A 21,496-nucleotide genomic window follows, 5' to 3' on the forward strand; every position below is an offset into this window, starting at 1 on the left:
GCTTTTTAGTGGGGATTTCATTTTCTACCAAAGATCCCTGAATTTCACAATTGGGAATAGCAACCTGGGCCATAGCTTTTTTAGATGCTGAATAAGCATCTTAAATATCTTAGATACATGTTGATTACATCAAACTGTTTCAGACATGAAAAGACCATGGCTTGCTTTGTGCTATACAGCAAAGGCCACTATCATTTATATGATCTGGACACTCAGCAAAAGAAATAAGAAACAGATTTCACTCCGTAGAATATCAACAATATGTCTTCTATATTACACAATATATAGGGTTGGGGGTGTTTTTTATGTAGCACTCATCTTGGAGGAACTTAAAATGGTGCTTTATATTACAGTGGTGGAATATCAGACCAATTCTACAAGTTTACTGCAGTTGCCGTGGAGTTATACTGCTATAAAATAAACAGGGAATTTGCTTATGATTATACAGCACTCTATTAAAAACATCTTTTCATATCCATATAATCAAGCAGCACTTTCACCATCACCTGACACATGCATCTAATATATTTCATGTTATTCATCTCATCAACTTTGGGAGAATTAATTGGAAAGATAGCCCTGAGACATGAGCGAACACACCAGTTTAACCAAACCCGAGGGTTAAATCACAGGTCATCTCCAGCTCGTTCACAATGAGGATTCTCATTTATACCATCAGCCATACCTCCTGTCAGCTGGAAATAAAGAAACACTGTTCATATCTTGAGGCTACAGTCAGGCATGACTACAGGATAATTTGTCTGTATACTGTCTAATTTCAACAGCAGCACGAGATACTAGGAAACTTGGCATTTTTTTCTATGAATCCTCTGCACCCTTTGTAACAACTTTCCAGGTAAAAGAGAAAAAATGTCATCTAATAAAATGAAAAGGAAAAATTAAAACTTCACCTTATCACTCTGGAATCTTACAGAGAAAGGCTATGCACTTTAGGGATGACATTTCTGACACCTCCCTCTCAACTACAGCCTACAGTCTCTCCCACTTCCTCCCTACCCTACATGTGATGGTGGCAGACTATCCAAGCATCACAAAGTCACAAAGGTACCAAGCTGCCATCCAAGAGTCAGATCACGCCACTGAGGAACTACGGAGTTAGCCACATATTTGTGTGTTTTAATTGCACTTTCTTGGTCTTTGAAGACAACTATGGAAAACAGACTGCAGATCATTTTAAGGGGATGCAAACTTCAGAGAAAGTAGTGAAGGCCATTCACTCATTTCACACAGAGGGTCGGATTTGGCATGCCTTCATTTTTTGCATTGTCATGCTCTTAGAAGAAGAAAGCATTTATTTAAAAAATATAAATAAATTCCCGTCTTTTTTTTTCTTGAGAAGAAAGGAAGGCTTCCTTTCATGTACTGGGAAATGTCATTCTTTGTCTATGCAATTATCCAAGTACATCAACAATGTACTTGAAGTAGCAAAGTCAATTAATGTACAAATTACTTAATCCTTCATAGTTGTCCTTCATGTAATAAATCTCATTTCTATCTCATATACTGTTTAAAGGCATTGCTTCATGAAGGATGTTCTAAAACATACCACATAACCACTACCATTACTTTTATGTTGTATTTTGGTTTCCTTTCTGAGTGAAGGTTGTGCTGCCTTGCAAAGACAGATAGGACAGGATGGAACTGATTCACTGTGCCGCTACGGATTAGTCAAACCTCCCCAATTTGCAGTCTGCCCATGTGTGCAATGGTGCAGCTCTGCACAGGATTGTTAGGAGGATTAACTAAGTGAAACTAAAAGGCTTTGAGACCTGCTCAGTAAAAATTACTTCTATAGAAGTGCATATGCAGAAAAAGCTAAATGATGCCAGCTGGCCTTTCATCCCGGGCAGCGAAAACAACTTCTTACCACACACATTTCCTTTAGTGGGCATCAGATTTTTTACTTCTGAATTCCTGGGGGTTTTCTTAAAACATACAAACCATTTGATTTTCAGGAATGCTACAATTAGAAGATTGGTGCAGAAATGTATTTCAGTGATTATCCTGATTAACCCTACACAGGCAAGAACTGTAATCATTGTAACACACTTCAAAATGAGAAATGAGCCCTGCTTGCAGCACACAGCTCTGGATTCAGCAATTTGTATCTTAGAGGGTCTGCAGTGACCTCTGCATTTCAATACAAACCTGACAATTGAGTTACAACAGCCCTTGAAATGAAGCAGAAAGCTGCTGTTGTGGGACTGGCCTTGTATGACATGGTACTATCAAATGAAGATATATAAGTAATTATTTTCCTTCCAATTTTCCCTCTGTTCTGCAAATGACCATGTTTTCAGGAGCTCTCCCTCAGCTGCAGAAACTTGGATGTGCTCCACCTGCTTATGTTTGCTGACAGACGCCAGAGGAATTTTCACTTCATCTGTTTCACAAATGCTCAGACTCTTTTCTCAAGACACGTCATACAAAAACATCTCCAAAATAATTTGCAGGATTTCAATCGGCACAACTGTGATAGCTGCATGTAAGGTAAAGCTCAGAATGCTCTTAAGAAATTGCAGCTCTGGAATGAGTGTCTGGGACCTTAATAGCACTCACTTAAATCTTTCTGCATGACACATTTATAGTTTTCCATGTAGTCAAAAGGGCAAAGGGGTTGGTATGCAGAAAGCTGCTACAATGTGAGAAACATCATGCACTTCCATAACCTCTTGCACTCATACTGACATGATGGTAATTGCTAACGGAAAGCAAACATGCAATCTAATCCTAAACGGAGAGGGAAAGGGAGGGAGAAGAATTACAGAAGGATCTCTGTGTTCATAATCTCTATATCTTACTTCAAAATAAAATTCACCACTTTACTAAGGAGTTAACTGGAATAAAACTAATCTTACGAAATGTGTTGCATAGCACTATTTTAAATATTAAATTGAAAGGTTCACCTCCCTTGGTCATCTGTCTTGCAGCACAAATGTCAAGCAGGACTCTTGACCATTACAAGCCTGCTCCTGCTTCATTGCAATTCACGCATCCCCAGCAAGGCACCCATCAGGCGTGCCATACTGAGTCACACAGCAGAAGATGACAACTCAACTGCAAAATGAGGGCACACTGACAAATTTAAACAGACAGCAAGAGTGCCACATGATTGTTAACAAGGCTCACACTACAAAGTCCAGGGGCGAAATTACCTACGCTTCTCTCCTCCAGTTTCAAAATGAACTTCCACAGAGTCCTCTAATGTCACAGTGGAGACTCAAACTGAAACTCTTTCGTCTGAAATGACAGGAATTTAATTCACACAGCATAAACTCCTTTTGAGAGTATTTCGAATGGCCACATCCCAGAGGGCTTTCTTTTGTTTCTTTTTTGGGGGATAGCAATGCTTACTGCTGGTGACTTCAGTTATCAAGTTGACAGAGGTTGCAGAAAAGCTGCAGGTGCTCATATAAAGCCCATGGGCACAAGCAGCTGCATATTCCAAAGATGGTGACACATTCCTGAGCATACACAGGAGGCTCAGGACCTGTCTCATACCGGCCCTGGCTCCTTGCTGTGGGGCACCACTGAGGACTGGGGCAACCTTGGTCAGCACAGGTCTTTGAGGCCTGGAACAAGGCTGTACATGTTCTCACCCTCCTCCGTACCCAGATGTCAGAAGAGACTGCCTGTCTCTGAAAGATGGGGCCACCTGGACCCCAAAGAACCCCAAACCTGTTCACTTGACATGACCAGCAGCCACCTAGAAGCACACAGCCCCACCATAGCTCCACTGCAGCCCTGAGGCAGAGCCCTAGGTGCATGACAGCAACAAGTTGTGCTGGCCTTTGGCAGCCCCAGACCTGACAGGCAGGGTGAGCATCCCACAGATGGACACAGAAATCCCAGATCAGGGGTTTGTTCAACTCCATTTATTTATTTACTTATTTAAACCCAGGCTCACTTGTCTGTGACATGACCACACACAGAACCTGAAAAGTTGACACAACTACAGCTGGAGAGCAGGACCAGGCCACAGAAATCCCACCATACGTTTTTCATGCCAGATTTTACTTAGTCACCCACCACACCCCCACATCCAAAAAAACCCAACAACAACAAGAAAACCCCAATATTTGCACCTTATGTAAATATGCACGAGAGCTTTCAGTCATGCAACACATAAGTGTCAGAGAGCAACAGACAGCTGGGACTTCAGGGGTGGCCAGTGCCCATGCATTCACATCTCACCTCAGAAGAGTGGAATGGAGCTATCAGTGTACCTCCCAGTTCAGACAATGCTCACCCGCCTGCCTCACGTTAAACCCCTTTCAGGGCACAGCCACAGCAATAGCTGTACACTAGTCCCTTGCCCTGGGACAAGTTTCACCCTGGAGACACAGTGTCTACATAAAAGTAGTAACATTAAACAAAAAAACTATACACAGAGATAAGGAAAGTCTTGCAGAACAAAAGCCTCAGAGCAGTTCATCAGTAAGTTACTGGTAATAAAAGTCACTGAGTTTACCCCCAGAACTTCTAAGGAAGTGCTGTAAACTATTACAAACTTAAAATATATATACAATATATTTATTAGGTAATGCAGAGACACTCCATTTGTTTGGCCTTGTATGAAGACCTCCAAATGCAAACCAAGGCAAAGCTCTGGGGTGAAAACACACATTTCTTTAAATCACTATCAAGCTGTTCCATAAAGATAATTTCAAGAATTACTTACTATTTTTAACACTTCAGACTAATAACAAATGTCAAACAGCACTGACCCACATATGCTGTTCTCAATTACTTTGACTTCATTATCAGACTGCTTGCAATCATTAGCAGTCCCAAGCCTCATGTCAAAGTCAAAGGCCTGATTCTTAGACAATCTAACTTCACATGGCAATCAAATCAAAGGAAGTATGCCAATTTATACCATAGCAAGGCCAACCGCAAAACTGCACCTCATTAACAACAATTCCCATAGGGATTCTGACCCCTGTAGTTACAGTTAGGTGACAAAGCCGAATCATATTATTGTGCTATTTATAAGAGTAAGTCAGATGTTAGCACAATGGAACTACTTCCTGCCTATAGGTAATTCCATCACGAACTAGAACCAGTTTATTTTCTGCCCTTCCTGTCCCAGAGGATACTCAGAATCAACTTCAATGACATTCTCAAAACAATCACGACACACATATCCTACCTTATTCAATTTTGTCTTTTCCTTATCACCTTTCTCAACTTAGTACTCAGCTATACTAGTCTTTACACAGATCCTTCTTTGATCTTAGAGATATTAATTTAAACCACTTTCTGACTTGAAGCCTGCTTTTTTTTTCCTCCTGTCTTTTTCTCTGCTACTGAAAAATAAATTTGGGGATGGGGAAAACTACAACAAACACTGATATAAAACAAGTCCCTGAGGATGAAAAAAAAATCCCACCAAATAACTACCCATTGACAAATACTTCTCAGCAAACAGTTTAATGAATCTTCATTGCATCTTATAAAGTACATTTATAAAGACAGTTTCAACTTGCTCTTCTTCCAAAATTTGCTCCTTTTAATTAGAGTGGTTTACTTCTACTTGAAATGTTTGTGTATGGGCTCCTATTAAATGTAAGGTTATTCTTAATTAAGGAATTAAGACCATCATTCAGCTGATCAACCTCCCACACACACACTCCCCAGTGTCCTATGTTCTAGCAATCAGAAAGCAATCCAGATATCTAACAGGCAAATGGACATCAGCTCCCAATAAGGGATAGACCATACTCTCACTTGGTATAAAACAGGATTTTGTTCTATCAAAGTTTGCAGGATACTACAAATTTAACATTAGTTTTTCATTCACTGATAAAGCATGATAAACTTCATTCCAGATTAACATTACTGTGAAATTCAGTATCCTATTTCCGTCACCATAAGTATTGTTTAATAGGGTCTTGCTGTGAAATTATTAAAGATGAGTATCTTTACCAACCAGAGATTTTGGGGTTAGTAATACAAAAGAACATCTTAACCTAGGAATACTTACTGATTTTCCAAACCAGACTGTAAACTTTGAGAAAGGAGGTAGATCAATTTTAAAGAAGAAAAAAACAACAGAAAAAAAGAAGTACCATACCTCTGTTGCACTTCTCATTCCTATACAATCTAGAATCTAGGAGAAGAAATCTTACTGAATTACCACACGCCTGAAGCCAAATATTCATAATAGATTACAATAAAGGTGTTTGATTAGCAATAGGTAATATATATCAAGCCTTAAACTGCTCAGAAGTACTGCCTATGGTTATCGTTATGAACTTTTAATTAACTATGCAAAAAATATTTTCATGAAACAAATGAGAAAAAAAAAGTTATTAGTCTCGGACACTGACATCTGACTGCTGGAAGCTAATGTATTTATATATCACACTGCATTGCAGACTATAACGTGATACTATGAGAACAGGATTACTCCTGGGACCAACAGAAATGCAGGTGGCACACCCAGGACATTCTTTCCTCTGATGACATAGTATTATTTTGATTGCAGAAAAATCTTTATTCCAGCACCCTGTGCATCTACGAACATGGGCAGCAGCACCTCATGTACAGAAGAATAGATTTGTAATCCAGTTTCTGCCCCCATTTTTGCAAATATCATCAGCTTCAGTGGGAAGCTTTCAAGACACAGGATCAGCCCCAAAATAAGAATTGATGGCTTGGGGCATAGTACAGCTGTAAACAAAGATTATGAATTCCTGAGAAGGTTCACATCCGCTCAGACTAGTGTAAGCAGTGGATACCCAGTGTCAAATGCAAATTTTGCAGTATTCTAATGGAAATCAAAGACACAATATCCATGGCTTCAGGGGAAGAGCCACACAGAATACCTTCAGAATAAGCATAGGTCTTTCTTGTGAAAAAGCATGCCTAGAAAGATCTGCCCTCCCAGAATGTTTCATGCTGCTGAGTGGGAAGGTGCCCACTGCAATAATATAAGGGAGCAACAGCCGCAGAACCAGGAGTTCTTTTGATTTTGTTAAATAACCTCACATTCTATGAAGGAAGGGTGCCTCCTCCTCCTGAGAGCCAGCTCACAGCAGGGCCCATATACCTAAGGGCCATAGAGAAGCACCAGCTTCCCTGTGCTCTCCACCACCACAAACCTCAGCTCCATCCTTACGCTGAAACAGCCACACCGACAAGGAAATGTTTCTCAAGGACACACTAGAACAAAACAATTGACAGTGTCTGCAACATCTCCTCAGCGTAACAACCACAATAAATTTCAATCTCATTTTAATTTTTATACGTCAAAAGCTATTAGGTTTTAGATATTTGCACCTTAATTATTATGGGAACAATTAGCTCCCACGACCACAAGGCTTTGCCTGAGCAAATGTGATGAGCACAGTATTTTCTACAGTATAAGAAAAATAAATATCCTAACACATGTGTAGCTAAGACCCTACAGTTGCCACTGTTAGTATCTTGGCTTTGTGCCAGAGTGCAAAAGATGGAACTTACTGATATGAACTTATTATATAGCATTATGTATTTGTGTAATTGAAGATTATCTCCTAAAGAATACTGGAATTTAGTAAAAATTTAAATATTTCCTGCTGTAGAGAGATTAATTAAAAAAATATATTTAAATATTCTTTCAGAGAAAATTATTTTGGCATGCTATCTCTTACAAAGACAGCTATAATTAGACAACATCTCCAAGTACTCTGAAATGTGGAATTTTTCAAACTGACAAAAATCCCCACCACATTCATGTTTCAAAATACAAAATTATTCCATGGAGTGTATGTATCGAAGGAATTTTATTAATACAGATTGCTTTTTAGTACATTTTTTCAATTAAGTACTGCTTAATAGAAGTATGCATTTTAATTCTCGGCATCTTTTATGGTTTTCCCCTACCATAATTTATCCGCAGTAGTGTGGCCACCACACAGCCTTCCCCAGAGCTTTGGTGTGCTGATCCGACCTCTACAAACAGGGCTGCTGGCTGAGAAAGGCAGCTGAACAGCAGGAGACAACAAAGCTGGTTTAGAAGGTATTTTAGAATCTTTCTGCATGAGAAATACTATAGAAGTACAAATGACACATAGCAAAGGGCATTCACTAGCACACAGTGCCTGGCCTCCTTGGTACCTCAGAAGTTTCCCACCTGCTTTTACAAGCAAGGGTGAACTTCAGGAATGGCCAGAGCTCATTCTTAACCATGTCCCAGGGAGCATTTTTAATTCCAATATATTTGCATTTTACACTGTGCTCTTTGAATGTCAATCACTATCTCTTCCATAAGTAATTGTAATATAAACTGTTAGTGCCTTGTTTTACATTAAGAAGTTCGATTCAGATTACTTCTGCTGATAAATACCATTTGCTAACAAAGTCGAGGGCTCACGACTTCCAGTTCAAGCTTTTGTTGAATCAAAGGCAGCTAGTAACATCAAAGCTCTGAAGCCAAAGGAAATGCTTTATTGCAGTCAAAGGGATTTCTGTTTATGCTAAGAAGTCTTTTTCCCAGGCTCCATATCATGTATCGTCACCCATTTTCTTCACTGGGACACACTGCATCCAGTACAGAGGCAGAACTACAGGAATAAGAAGAAATGTACACAGTGGTTTTGCAAGCAATACAACACATGTACTGAAGGGAGGATTAAAGCAATAATATGCTAATGGATGCCCTGATTTATTATTTCCTTGAGCTTTTGAACAGGTTTTTGTTGTTTAGGGGATTATTTTCTGCAGCCTAATTGCAAGGAAAACGGGCTTGAACATATATCTGAACAAAGTCTGGCTCACATCATGCAACATTTCTGGTCCTACTTCTTCATGCAAGACAACAGTGCACAAACAAAGCCAGGGACCCTGGGCCTTGCTTCCAGGAACAGCTGAGAAGACCCCCAACACACCAATTGGCAGAACCTGGGGAGGGACCTCTCTTCCCAGGGTACTGGTCTGGACATAGTCTACATGGTCCACAGAAACCTTTCTACACAGCCCAAGGAGTAGGAAACACAATCCTGAAGTCCTCCTGGGAGTGTGCACACACCCACACAGAGGAGTATTTTCATTGTACATCCCTCTTGAAGCAAATCCAAGAGGAACCACATGGAGAAGACCCTGTACCCAGGGTAGTTCAAGCGCTGTGCTGGACACCAACATGTAGGGCAGATCCCAGAAATTTTCATGTCCTCCCTGTCACCAGCACTCTCCTCCCAAGGTGACAGTCTTATTCTTTCTATGGAACTCTTTAAAATGGTTTGAGACACACATTCTTACTAAAGATACAAAAGTAAACAGAAATAGGTAAAACTGCTTTCCTTCAATTAATAAACATATATTCAGAGTAAAATTATTCCACCACATGTACAAAACGGTCATGTTCTTTCTCCTGCAAAGGTAGTTAAAGCAGAAGCATGAAGCTGACTGAAATACAAGACGAATTTTAGATGGGATGTAAGAACTTCCTGAATAACAAGATGCCCTTTACTTGAACCATGGCTTGAAAAATGTCACCGGTGCAAATGCTAAGAGAAAAAAATACCACCAACATATCTGACAGGACACAACTTCCACCATTCTCAGAACACATTAGTTTTAGAATGCCACTTTACCAGTAAGCAAATAAAATTATGCCAAAATACATCCAACACAGCAAAACTGAATGCTGCATAAAATCTTATTTGAAGCAGGTTCAGTTTAAGATTAATTTAATTGCTTTAGCCAATTCATATTCTCCACGAAAGCCTCACAGACTTCAGGAAATGAAGCATTATGATGTTTTAACTACACTCTCCGCTTGCATCTACCCTTCATATTTCTATTAGTTCCTCTGCACTCATTTAACATATAAATCCTCACTGACATAAATGGGTTTTCCATGCATGCAATAATAAAAAAAAAAAAATCATACGCAAGAGAGATCCTCTCTGAAGCTGAAAGCTGAGAGCAGCCAGTGCCAAACACCATGCAGTGTGTGCTGCCTGAGGGGAAGCGTTTGCTGTCCTGCATGGCTACATCCCACCGTGCTCATAATGGAGCCCACAGCAAAGCTCTCATTAACTTCACAGGTGCAGAACAGGACCTTACTATACAGTCACATGAAATCAGCACATGCAACTCTCCCTTTCCAACATCAGAACAAGACCCAGCCAAATCATCTAAAACACTCTGGGATACAGTCATGTGTAAGACTTCTGCAAGCAGCTTACACTTGTTTAGCTTCAGCATTATGCTGCCATGTTTTTATTATGTTTTTAACTCTAATACTACATGAAGAAAAAGTAAACGAGATTCTCCATCTTCACATGGCATACTTGTTGGAGCATGAGTTTATTTGATGCACTTCACTTTTAGAAAACACATACATAAAACCTCTGTATCTCTCACCAATGAGCACTATATGTAAATATACTGAAGATACTAAGATTTTTCCCAGGCAAGAGTTCACATGTGTCCTTTTGGTTCATTTGATGAGGGGAGAAAGAAGCAGAAAAATGAACTCTCAATTCACAGTACAAACTATGTAATGCTTAAGGATAACAGCAGAAGGCCCTTAATGAGGCAAGAGGAAAATAAGCTCTGTGCTTCACACTCACATTAAACATGGTGGAAAACAGTAGGCTGGGGAGTGATGGTACAGTTTATCTTGTCTCACTTGCTTCTTTATTAAAGTTAATGGATATCTTAATATTACAGGCTTACAAAATGGTAATAAAGACCAGCCACCTAGATGGACTTGTATTTACAGCTGGATAAATTACACTCAAAACAATCTTTCCTGACAATATTATAGTTGCAATGAGAACATTTTTATTAAGGTTCATAAGGGTAAAGTGAGGCAGGTTTAAGAATATGTGCAATGTCCAATCAGCTACAGTTTCAGTAGCCAACATAGCAATAAATGCTCAAGAGCAGTAGGTTTTTTTAAATTACTTACGGAAATTCCATTAAATTGCTAGGTTGCTAACTACCAAATGACTACTGTCATTTGGAGTTCCCCATCTCAGAAAGTCTTAGAGCACATTTTCAGCCCTTTTGACCCAACAGGAAAGTACAAACAGGAAAAAGCACCTTGGTCTCTGAGTATTTTGATTGGAAACAACATGATTTTGCATTAATTTTTACTTAATCAGTATCAAGACACACAAAAGCAAACTGCACCCAGTAAGAGTGCAGCAGTGGGGAGCCATTCGCCTAATCTTCAGACGGCCAGAGAAAAAATCTGGGGTTTGGGGACCAGTGAAGGGGAAGGGGCATGAGGCTGCAGTTGTTACCACCACAACCACACTGTGTGGGCTCCTGGCTGCATGAAACTGAGAGGATGATGCACCATTTTGGGCATATTCTTAATGCTGAGGGGCCTCCATGCCCTAGAGATGGGGAGCACACTGCCATCTGAAAGGTAAAACAATAATGTATTTGGCCAATGCAATGGCTGAGCTGATTAGGATGGGACACAAGTGGCACAGGTTGCATGGGACAGAAATGCTGGGCAAAACAACTTGGAAAGGTCTCCTCTGGAGGAACATAAAAACAAACCAAAACTATCAAGCCAAAACACAAAGAAAAACAGTCTAAGTTTTAAAAGTGCAATGACAAAAAAGCGCAGCAACACGGCATTAATAAGTCTGCTGCAGAGGCATCTGGGGTAGAGTAGAAATGGGGTATTTTGCAAGCATATGGTAAGAGACAGTCCTACTGCAAGGCCTTTGCAATCAAAATTAACAAGGCAGAAAACCAAAAATAAGCAGCAAGATCTGAGCAGACATTATTCCTAAATGAATCTCTTACACCAGGAATTAGAAACAGGCCTAGCAGGGCAATTTTAAGACAATATTTTATTTATTTAATAAGCATCCCAATAAGAAACATTTTATTTCTATGGATCATAACCAGACCATGATCAGTATTACTCACTATTCATCCTATAAAATCATTAATTGTTTTTCTTGCGCAGAATAACTTTCAGTCTCTGCTATCCTGGTGTAAATCCTGCTGCTCAAAGGATCTTGAGACAGTTTCACATCCACAGAGTTTTATCAGTAGGGCTCACAGGTGATAGCATGCATTGTGCCTAATGGTGAAAGCTACTTTTGAGAAAAGAAGAAATATAGAAGAAAGACAGACACAAAGGGAAAATGAAAACTCTTGCCAGAGGTCAGACAGGTCAGAAGAGCAGTAACAAGAACAGGCTGATCCAGCGGCTTTGGTGAAAGGGCACAGACCTACAACTGCAGGGCAGGCTGCAGGAATGCAGGGGCAGCCCCTTGGCATTGCACAGGTTAAGGCCCCTCAGGCACTGCCCAGCTCTCCCAGAAAACACCTCAAATCCAGGTAATAGGTTGACACAAGTACAACATCAGGTGTGTCCCAGAGTTACAATAGTCAAGCTCTGTGCTTAACTGCTGACACCGCACTGTGTCAGGGAAGCCCAACTATGGCCGTGGCCCCTTCCTGCTGTACAGACGTCAAATGAACCCTACCATAAACACTATGCTGCAGCAAGGTTAGTAGAGGAACAATTTTAATTTTGAGTGAAGCAACTGAGCTATTCTGAAAGACCAAGCTCCATTTATATTATTTCTTGGCTATTTTTAAGTCTCTTTCAACGTGGGCAAGGCTTGATTTTAAAATGCCAGTAGCACTCTAATGTCACTTATATAAATTGCTAAAGAATACTTCCATCAATCTTCAACTAAAATACGCTATCACAGAAATTTCAACATCATACCTTCCACAAAGCCCGAGTTAACAATCTCACCATCTCAATCGAATAAGACAGGCAAGCAATAAATACCATTCCTGCAAACACTGAATCATTAATATATATTTTCCCATTTAATAAAAGCTTAGTCTTAAGAATGCAATTACTTGCAGTGTTTACTCTCCTCTCATCTCAGCCTTCCAGCTGCTGAGAAAAGCTTGTCCACTGGTGGGAACTGGAGGAATAAGATCGCCTAACCCAGGTGAATAACGACAAGCTACTGATTATTCAGCACTGACTTCACTTTGAAAAGCCTTCCAATAGAAAGATTAAAAAAAAAATTCAATGAGAAGTTAAACCTATGACACCACTTCAAAAATCAAAGGTAGCATTTTTAACCTCTGTCTTTTCATATTACTGCAGCAGTGCTGGAAAAGCTACAGCAGAAGAAGGAGAGTCATTTAGGCAGTTCTCTTCATGCCACCACCATAGCCCAAAGGGACAGAAATCAAGAAACATTAGAATCAGTATAAACCGGTGAGGGCATTAAGGATGAATAAAACACACAGAACTTAAACCAAATCTGTTAAAAGGCAGAGAGAAAGCACTCATTTCTGAGAGCAACTCATTTTTTGGAGATACTCCAGATTTTCAGTTTCCATCTGGTTGTTCTTATTGTTGTGATAAGGGAAGAGGGTTTCCAGCTGAAACACAAGAGTGCACAACATCTGACATGAAAGACCTACAAGCGGGACAGCCACAGTCTAATCAAAATCCTTAGGATCTAAACACGAATAAACACATTTCTGCATACACACATATAAATCAGAGTCGTATCTTCATACAGAAACATGCTCTATTTAAATAAAAACAAATTAGGAACCAGCTAGTAAGAACAAAAGACTTACGCTTTTTTGTCCTTCCCCAGCAATGGGTGGTTTAGCTTAAGCTGATACTTGCCATTCACAAGTATACAATCAGCCAGTTGGGTTTTATCATTCTTCAGAGCAGCTACTGACCTTAAACTTGCTGCTGTAGCATTCACAAATGCCATGTCCATTGCAGGGAAAAGGCAGGATGCATGTGGGTGCTCAACTGCAGCTGCGAGAGATTACAACCCTCTGGGCACTGCATCCCACTGCCCTGCTCCGGTGGTCTCAGCTGGAGGAGGATGAGAAGCTGTGTTTCTCTGGGGCCAGGGACCTAGCTCTCACCTAACATACACCATGGCTCAGACAAAAGCAAATTACCCACCAGGAAAAACTCAGAGTCCAAATGCTTTATTGTACCCATAAAGCTGTCTGCTGACTGGGGCTGCAACACCAGAGTGCAGGGCTGTTGCACCCTGTTTGCAAACAGGACAGGTGCAGAAAAGAGAGGAAGGGGGCAAGAAACTGCCCTTTGGGAACGACAGCCTTCGAGTCAACCCCTGTCCCACCACAGAACCAGCACCACAAACCCCAAAACATGTGCACCTAAAGCTCTGTGTTGCAAATCAGTGCCAATATTGCCTATTTGTCCTTTGAGTGAAATCATGCCCACAAGTCTAGAAGGGTGGGAATGGTGACAGCAGAGCCAGCCCAAGCAGGCAGATGTAGATGCACAGTAACAGAGGGAACAAGTCTTTAGCCTCCTGCTGTGAGGAAAAATATGTTTTTAGGAAACATAATGGTAACAAAGTTGCATTGGATCTGGAACTGGACAGGAAAGAAAAGCTGTCCAAATTTCTCAATTATTTAACTTCACAAATTTTGTGGGGCTTCCCCCTAGACTACTTCAAGCAAGACATTTCTCTGCTATTCTTAAAACAACCACATTCAATTGCAAAATGAGATTGGATCTTAGCAGCAAAGTTTTGTTTCTTTGGATTCAGCAGCTAACACCAAATGAAAGAGCAAAGAGAAGCCTGTCTCACAGTGGAAGGAAAACGAAAAGAGCAATTGCATAAGAAAACCAATGCCCAGACCTCTGAACAGCAAAGAATTTGCTTGTGTCAAATTCTCATAACAAGATGGTGCCAGCTGAGGCTTATGTTAAAACTGTGCAATAAAATTAGATATCTGGAGCCTCTGTCAGAAGAATGATGCTATCTCATTAATGGGATTACATTGAAAAATTGGAGGAATTTCAGTCAAGAGGAATAAAACGATTAAGGATCAAAAGAGTGTGACTCATGAAAGAAAGCAAAAACTGAATGCTGTGCTCTTGCCTGAAAAGCCCATGTCTCAGAACCAGAGAGGCTCAGTGGTACCAGCCTTGGTGACACCACAGCATCTCCCCCTCCCTTACACCTGGAATAACAGTGTAGATCAGACCCCACCAAGTGAAAACTCATATTATGAAACACTGGCTTTGTTATGGCAACATTATTATTGTATCAGTCGGCAAGAAACTAATAAGCAGAGGGAAAAGAGGAGAAGGCAGCTAATTACTTATAAATAGCTGGAGGATACAGGCCCCATAAGAAAATATATTTTGACAAAGAAAAAATAAAAAAAAAGGGGGGGGGGAGAAGAAAGAGACTGCAACTAAAAATATTGGGTAAAATCAGAGCTTTTCTGTTAGTGAGTGGAGAGGATTTCTTAGCCAGAGGAGCAATATACAGGCAGAATCATCTTCCCAAGGCATTTCCCACTGCATATCACAACTGCTGAAATCATCTGAAGAGGGTTGGCCACCACCCCAAAAACACCACTGTGAGACTCCAGCACTGGCAGGGGTGAACTAGCTACCAGGGGAAGGGAAGAAAGTGAAACAGTGCAAGCAGTAAAAGGGGAGCGTGGTGGCGGCAGATGTTCCTAGTCACCACTATGCTACATCACAGGAAAAATAAATTAATAAATAAAAGAGATCTCTAAATATAGAATGAGATTCTCTTCACTGAGGGGTTCAACATCTCTCTGCAATCCATCTTTTCCACTTGAAGAACTGTAGGTTAAGTAAAAAGATTCATTTAAATTCTACACACATTCACAGAGATAAACTGATTTCAGAAAGTATTATTATGTCTGAACTCTCACTAGGGGTGAAAACCAGCTACTCTGTGATCCATTTTTTTATGATAGCTAATATTCTCTAAAAATTCATTAAGTGCCAACATAAAAGACAAAAGACATTACCATGGAAGAGCAGATGATATGAGCTACCATACAAAGCATATTAGGGTCACTTGCCCCACATTCCTCTGCGTCAGCACAGGGAAGAACTGCTTCAACACCCAGCAGCAGTCTGTTTCTTGGCTACTGTGACAGGCAAAAATTCAAACAGAAGTGATGCTTCCCAAGAAGAAGCTTTGCTGAGGAAGTGCCCAAGCAAAACCCTTCCTTCACAGCATACACGCAGCCCCTGCTATCTGCACAGTATGCCAGGAAAAGCAGGGAAACACACCAGGAATCAATTTCTTCAACCCCACCTCACTCACATCAGATCCTCCAACAAGGAAAAGTGTACATGCAGGCATCTGTGTATACACACTGGCAGGGGAGGGAGTTAGGACATTTAATTGCACTTTGGACCTTTTCCAGTGCACATACCATCAGGCAACTGCTCTTCTAGAGCTGACACTTTACAGAGCAGTGGAGACTGAAGCCCAGTCCTCCCCATTTTCACTAAGACTTTCAAGGTCAGGTGGATATTCCCTACAACTGAAAGATGGGCTGGATGAAGAGAACTTGGCTGCCAAGCCCCAGCACAGTCTGCAAGGCTGCCCATGGCTCTGCAAGGCTAAGTGAGCTCTGCCACCAAGGAAAATGGCTCCAAGAAAAGATGCAAACAAAGCAGATTTGTTTGCTATTTTCATATGATTTCTTACCACAGAAGAACATATTCAAGACTCTTAATCCATTAAACTTTATGGAAGAGCAGCTTTTTCAGAAGCTGTGCTGAAACGTAACTGGGCAAATTCAAACTGTTGCTTAACCAAATCAAGGTCCAAGTTTCCTTCCCAGGCCTGTTGTGATTTAAACTCTGTCAGCCACACAGTCCCGCTCACTCATTTCCCGCCTTCTTCCCTCCCCCCTGCTCCTGGAGGGATGGGGAGGAGAATCAAAAGAATGTAACTCCCACGGGTTGAGATAAGAACAGTCCAGTAACTAAGGTATAACACAAATCACTACTGCTACCACCAATAATAATAATGATAAAGGAAATAACAAGGGAAGAGAATACGATACCACCGTCAACTGAGCCCGAATGAGCAGTGAGTGCCCTTCCGGGTAACTCCCAGTTACATCCTGGGCAGGACGTGCTGTGGTATGGAATACCTCCTTGGCTAGTTTGGGTGAGGTGTTCTGTCTCTGCTCCCTCCCGGCTTCTCATCCTCCCTGGCAGAGCATGGGACTCACAAAGTCCTTGGTCAGACTAAACATTTGAGCAGTAACTAAAAACGTTGGTGTTATCAGTGCTATTCTCAGGCTGAAGGTCAAAACCACAGTACTGCTCCAACTACTAAGAAGGAGAAAAAATGACTGCTACTGCTGAACCCAGGACAAGGCCTTTTTCTCTTTCTTAAAAAAAAAAACCCAAACAAAAAAAATAGCAAAAAGAAACAAACAACAACAACAAACACCAAACTAACCTCATGTTTTAAGCTGCAACCCTATTTCAGCAGGTATATACCTCTGTTAGTACAGATTGCTAAATGCAAATACACAGCATTTGGCCTTCATCTCCCATCTGATCTCTAGCATTTATAAAAACAATGGCAGTGTTTATAACAAGCGATGTTCATTGCAGGTTGTTAGAAATCCTCTATAATTTGCATTGTGTCACATAATTCAAACCTTTTTATCCTGAAGCCCAAAATTTCTGGTCAGAAATAACAAATAACTTTTTTGATTAGAAACTTTATAGTACTAGTAGCAGTTAATGGGGTTTTCAGAACAAGCGGGACCATGTGGGTTACTTCGGGTTCTTTAGAGCCCTCATACGCACATGGGACCTCTCCAAGTGGTCTTATTCCTTAACATAGCACTTCCAAGTACCTTGCATCCAGTGTGACTCCGGGTCTTCATGAGGGGAGTTGTGGTGCACAGCTCAATGGCTTCTGGTTCATGGAAGATCACTGTTGGAAGAGGCTCTTTCCGAAGAGTTAGGACATTCAACTTGGTCTTTAACATGGTCTGAAAGTGCTAAACAGAAAGAAAAGCAATTATCTCCAGTTCTAGTGCAGAAAAGTGAGAGTTAACAGATGAACATATCTGCATGCTGTTCAGTGTCTTGGAGGTTTCCATGGGGAGAGTTAAAGTTTTATAATGCAAGACAGTGAACATACAGTATTACTATTAGCAATGTGAAGACTGTTTTTAATAATACATATATATACACATACACAAAAAAAAAAGTAAGACTATTCATTAGAATCCATGTATGCCCCAGAAAGGGTCTAAATTCAACCTCTGGTCACTCCCAGGCATATTATAAAACTGCTCATAGACCTAGTTCCTCTACTAATGACCATATCAAGGAAAGGACAGGGGATCAAAGACCATTCAAAGAACTATGGATTCATCCATTCTTGTTTTCTTTCCTCTGTACTTAAATCTCATCCCACTGACCTATGCAGATGTTATTGTTCCCACTGAGTTGAATGACTCATCAGTTTGCCTTTAGCATGTGAATTTTAAATTCTCTTCCTCTGTAAGCAATAGTTCCTCTAGTCTCCAATGCAAATGCCACTACTGGTACTAACAAACAGATACCATTCAAAACTTGTCACTTGCTATAATACACAAGAAATAACTCCCCAGGCTTGGGTGAAGAACTATCCAAGTGGACAGGAATGTCACTGAATTAAAAGTTTCTCAGCAATTAATTAGAGTGATGAAAGCCAATCCTTGAAAGATTTCCTAATCAATTTTGTGGAATCATAGGAGTTGCAGAGATTTTTCAACCTTTAGATATTTCTTTGAACTGATCTTCATTTGAGAAACTGAGCATTTTCACTTGCTACTATATATCTTAGGAGGAAAATAAGCAGATATGAAGGAAATCAATGTAGTATTCACAGCTAGTAACATACTACAGCTCTGTCTAAAGAATTGTGCATTTATTAAACCTTCATAATTTAACTTTTATAAATCAGCAGCTATTAGACATATGTCCAATGACTTCAGATCACTTTCATCAAAACCAAACCATTTGTTCTGTCTTCTGATGGGAGATTCTTAACTTGTTTTGCAGTCACCCCTTTCCTCAACAAGGCAGACAAACACTACAGGGTCTGGCTTGCAGACAAAGAGATGCTAAGTGATTTTCCAGAATCGTACAAGAAATCTCTATCAGAGCTAGAAAATCGACTCAGGTCCTTGCTTTTCAGTCCTATGCCTTAAGTGAGGAAAGTGCATATTAAATATTTTATTTATACACAGAGGATGAATCAACTATTTAGATACTATGCTGGTTTCATATGGATTTTTATAGATTCAAGTATTCCACTGAAAATGCACGAGATTTTCTTGGAAAAAGCTTCCTACTTAAGACATAAATACTTTACCACTAGCTAGCTGAAAGCCTATTAATACACCTGTAAAACAATTTAATCCTTATCTCATCAGTGTTTACATCTAATAATTATGATAGTGGATCCACAGCACCTTAAAGACTCTCATAAGCATATTCAAGGTATAAACACTAACAGCCTGTGAAAACAGTACTCTTTTTCCTACCTCATGCATGAAGTTGCAGCCTGTTACAGCAATACTTGATGGCCTCTGTCCTGTTTGTGAAAGCATTCAAGTTTCCATCCCAGTGAAAAAATCTACTTCTATTATTTTTCATCTGGCTCATATTACATTTTATCCCATTCAGTCTCTCCTGAATACAGCTCCAACAAAAGACTACTCCATTTGAGATGATTATACATTAAAGAATATTTGTTGACACATTTCTGAAGACAACAGCACTTTGCCAGCCAGGACTACTAAATTTACTGAGAAAACCTATTTAATTTAAACCTTTCAGTTGTGATTAACAGCCTTTTGTTCTGAATTTCCTAGGCTTTTCTGGTGAAGTTGTTAGCAAAGGCTAAACAACAGAAAACCAGATGTGATGAGTGTAAAGCAAGCTTAAACTTTGAGATCCTGAGTCTGAAGTAGCATCGCTGATTGCCAACCACAGCACTAGGCTTGCTGGTCCCATAAACTAATCACTGTCTGCTACAACTGTAGCCCTCTCTATTAGCGTGACTTGCTTTTATACATAGGCTCCAAGTCTGTGCTAACTTGCTGCAGAAGTGGTATTTCTTGAGGAGAAATGTGCAGAAGGAGAGGGTGCTGGAGACGGGCTGTGCCCATGTCATGGCAATTCCCCATCTGTAACTGGCCCCTTTTCAAGCATGTGGAAATTCTATGTCCAAGGTCATCTGCTGCCTCGGGCACGCAGGTGAGGGAAGAGGAAGGCAGAACTGGAAAAGTTAATAAATGTATTTTTAACCTGAAGTTGTATTATTTTGCTGGTGGATATATTTGAATCGAAGCAGAGATAATGGTCACAAAATATTAGGTTGAAGAAGATCCTGTCTCAGCATTTAACTTCTCCCTCCCTCCATGATGAAAGAGCTCCATTTCCCTAAATGATCAGTTTACAGAAGTTCTCAAATAAAGAACACTGCTTCCATTAGATACTCAATAGATAGAAAAAACTCTGTTTAGCTTCTCTCACCACTAAGCTTGGATCTCCGAAGTCGTGGTTCTCTTCTGCTAGCATCAATATCAACTTCAGTGGAATTACTGAGAGAGAGAGCACAATTTGACCAAAACCAAGGAAAACTATAGCAATGAGCTACTTTTCTTCGTGTTGTAACAACCACATATACAGTCTTAAACAAGGAAAAGACTACTCTCTGCCTTACAAAGGCAATTCAATACTTGTATGAGCAGCAAGTTGGAGTGGTTGGGCGCCAAAAACACTAGAGCACAATTGGCAGCAAACAGATAATTAGTTGCCAGAGAAGTGCAGGACAGATTGGGGGTGGACACAGAAATAGCCTTTTGCTTTGGACTGCATGGCTAGTGCAGACAGCACTGTGCTCCCTGCACACAGGTCATATGACAGCTGCCATAAGAAAATCAAGTCTCTGCCAGAAGACATCACGCAGTGAGCCCCCAAATAAGCAAGTTATTTAAACACATGCCTAACTTTCACTATGTGAGCAGTCCCAGTAAAGTACACGTGGGTAGTCAATGGGATTATTCGTGTGCTTTACGCCAAGAATAGGATAAAGTGCTTCGCTCAACCCATTTCTTAGTTTCCACTCCAAACTGGCATCTCCCACAGAAACTGTTGGCAAATGCTGACCTATAACAGTAGCCAATGTATTTTTTGAGAAGATGCATTAGCTTTCTGCTGCTGTGAATCCAGAATATTTCTTGAAAGTGCTTTAAGTTCACTAAGCTCCTGAAAAGCATGACTTTGGCAATTCACTGAAAAAGGGTTCAGGGAACATTATATACTGTTCACATTTTATGTGCCAGAACTACTGGGTTCATTTGGTAGTACTTATACTGAAAATCATCAAAAGCAGATATTTTAACAGACATAACTGTAACAACAAAACTGCACATCATTCATCCTTTTATCTATTTAGATGGTGCTACTGATACACACTTCACATTTGAAAGATGCAAGGGACAACAAAACAGGAAGAAACTGGCAGCAAGTTTCAAAATTCTTTGAGCAAACAAAAATACTTTACTTACCAATGAAAGGATAAGAGCTGTAATTAGTATTGTATTTTCCTATTTGCTGAACATGAAATAATTCAAAGTAAAATTTGCTGAACATGGAAGAGTACAACTTAAGCAGAGT

General features: G+C 40.2%; 1 protein-coding gene across 2 annotated transcripts in view; it reads right to left on the reverse strand.

Moving 5' to 3' along the window:
- PID1 (phosphotyrosine interaction domain containing 1) overlaps nt 1–21,496 on the reverse strand; it is a 93,778-nt gene that overhangs the window by 41,413 nt on the left and 30,869 nt on the right. For both annotated transcript variants that reach the window (XM_034063886.1, XM_005147041.4), the window contains exon 2: nt 17,674–17,820. In XM_034063886.1, coding sequence (XP_033919777.1) covers nt 17,674–17,820 — 147 coding nt within the window. The remainder of the gene's footprint in view (nt 1–17,673; nt 17,821–21,496) is intronic.

The sequence above is a fragment of the Melopsittacus undulatus genome, chromosome 6 (assembly GCF_012275295.1).
Source record: "Melopsittacus undulatus isolate bMelUnd1 chromosome 6, bMelUnd1.mat.Z, whole genome shotgun sequence".
NCBI lineage: Eukaryota > Metazoa > Chordata > Aves > Psittaciformes > Psittaculidae > Melopsittacus > Melopsittacus undulatus.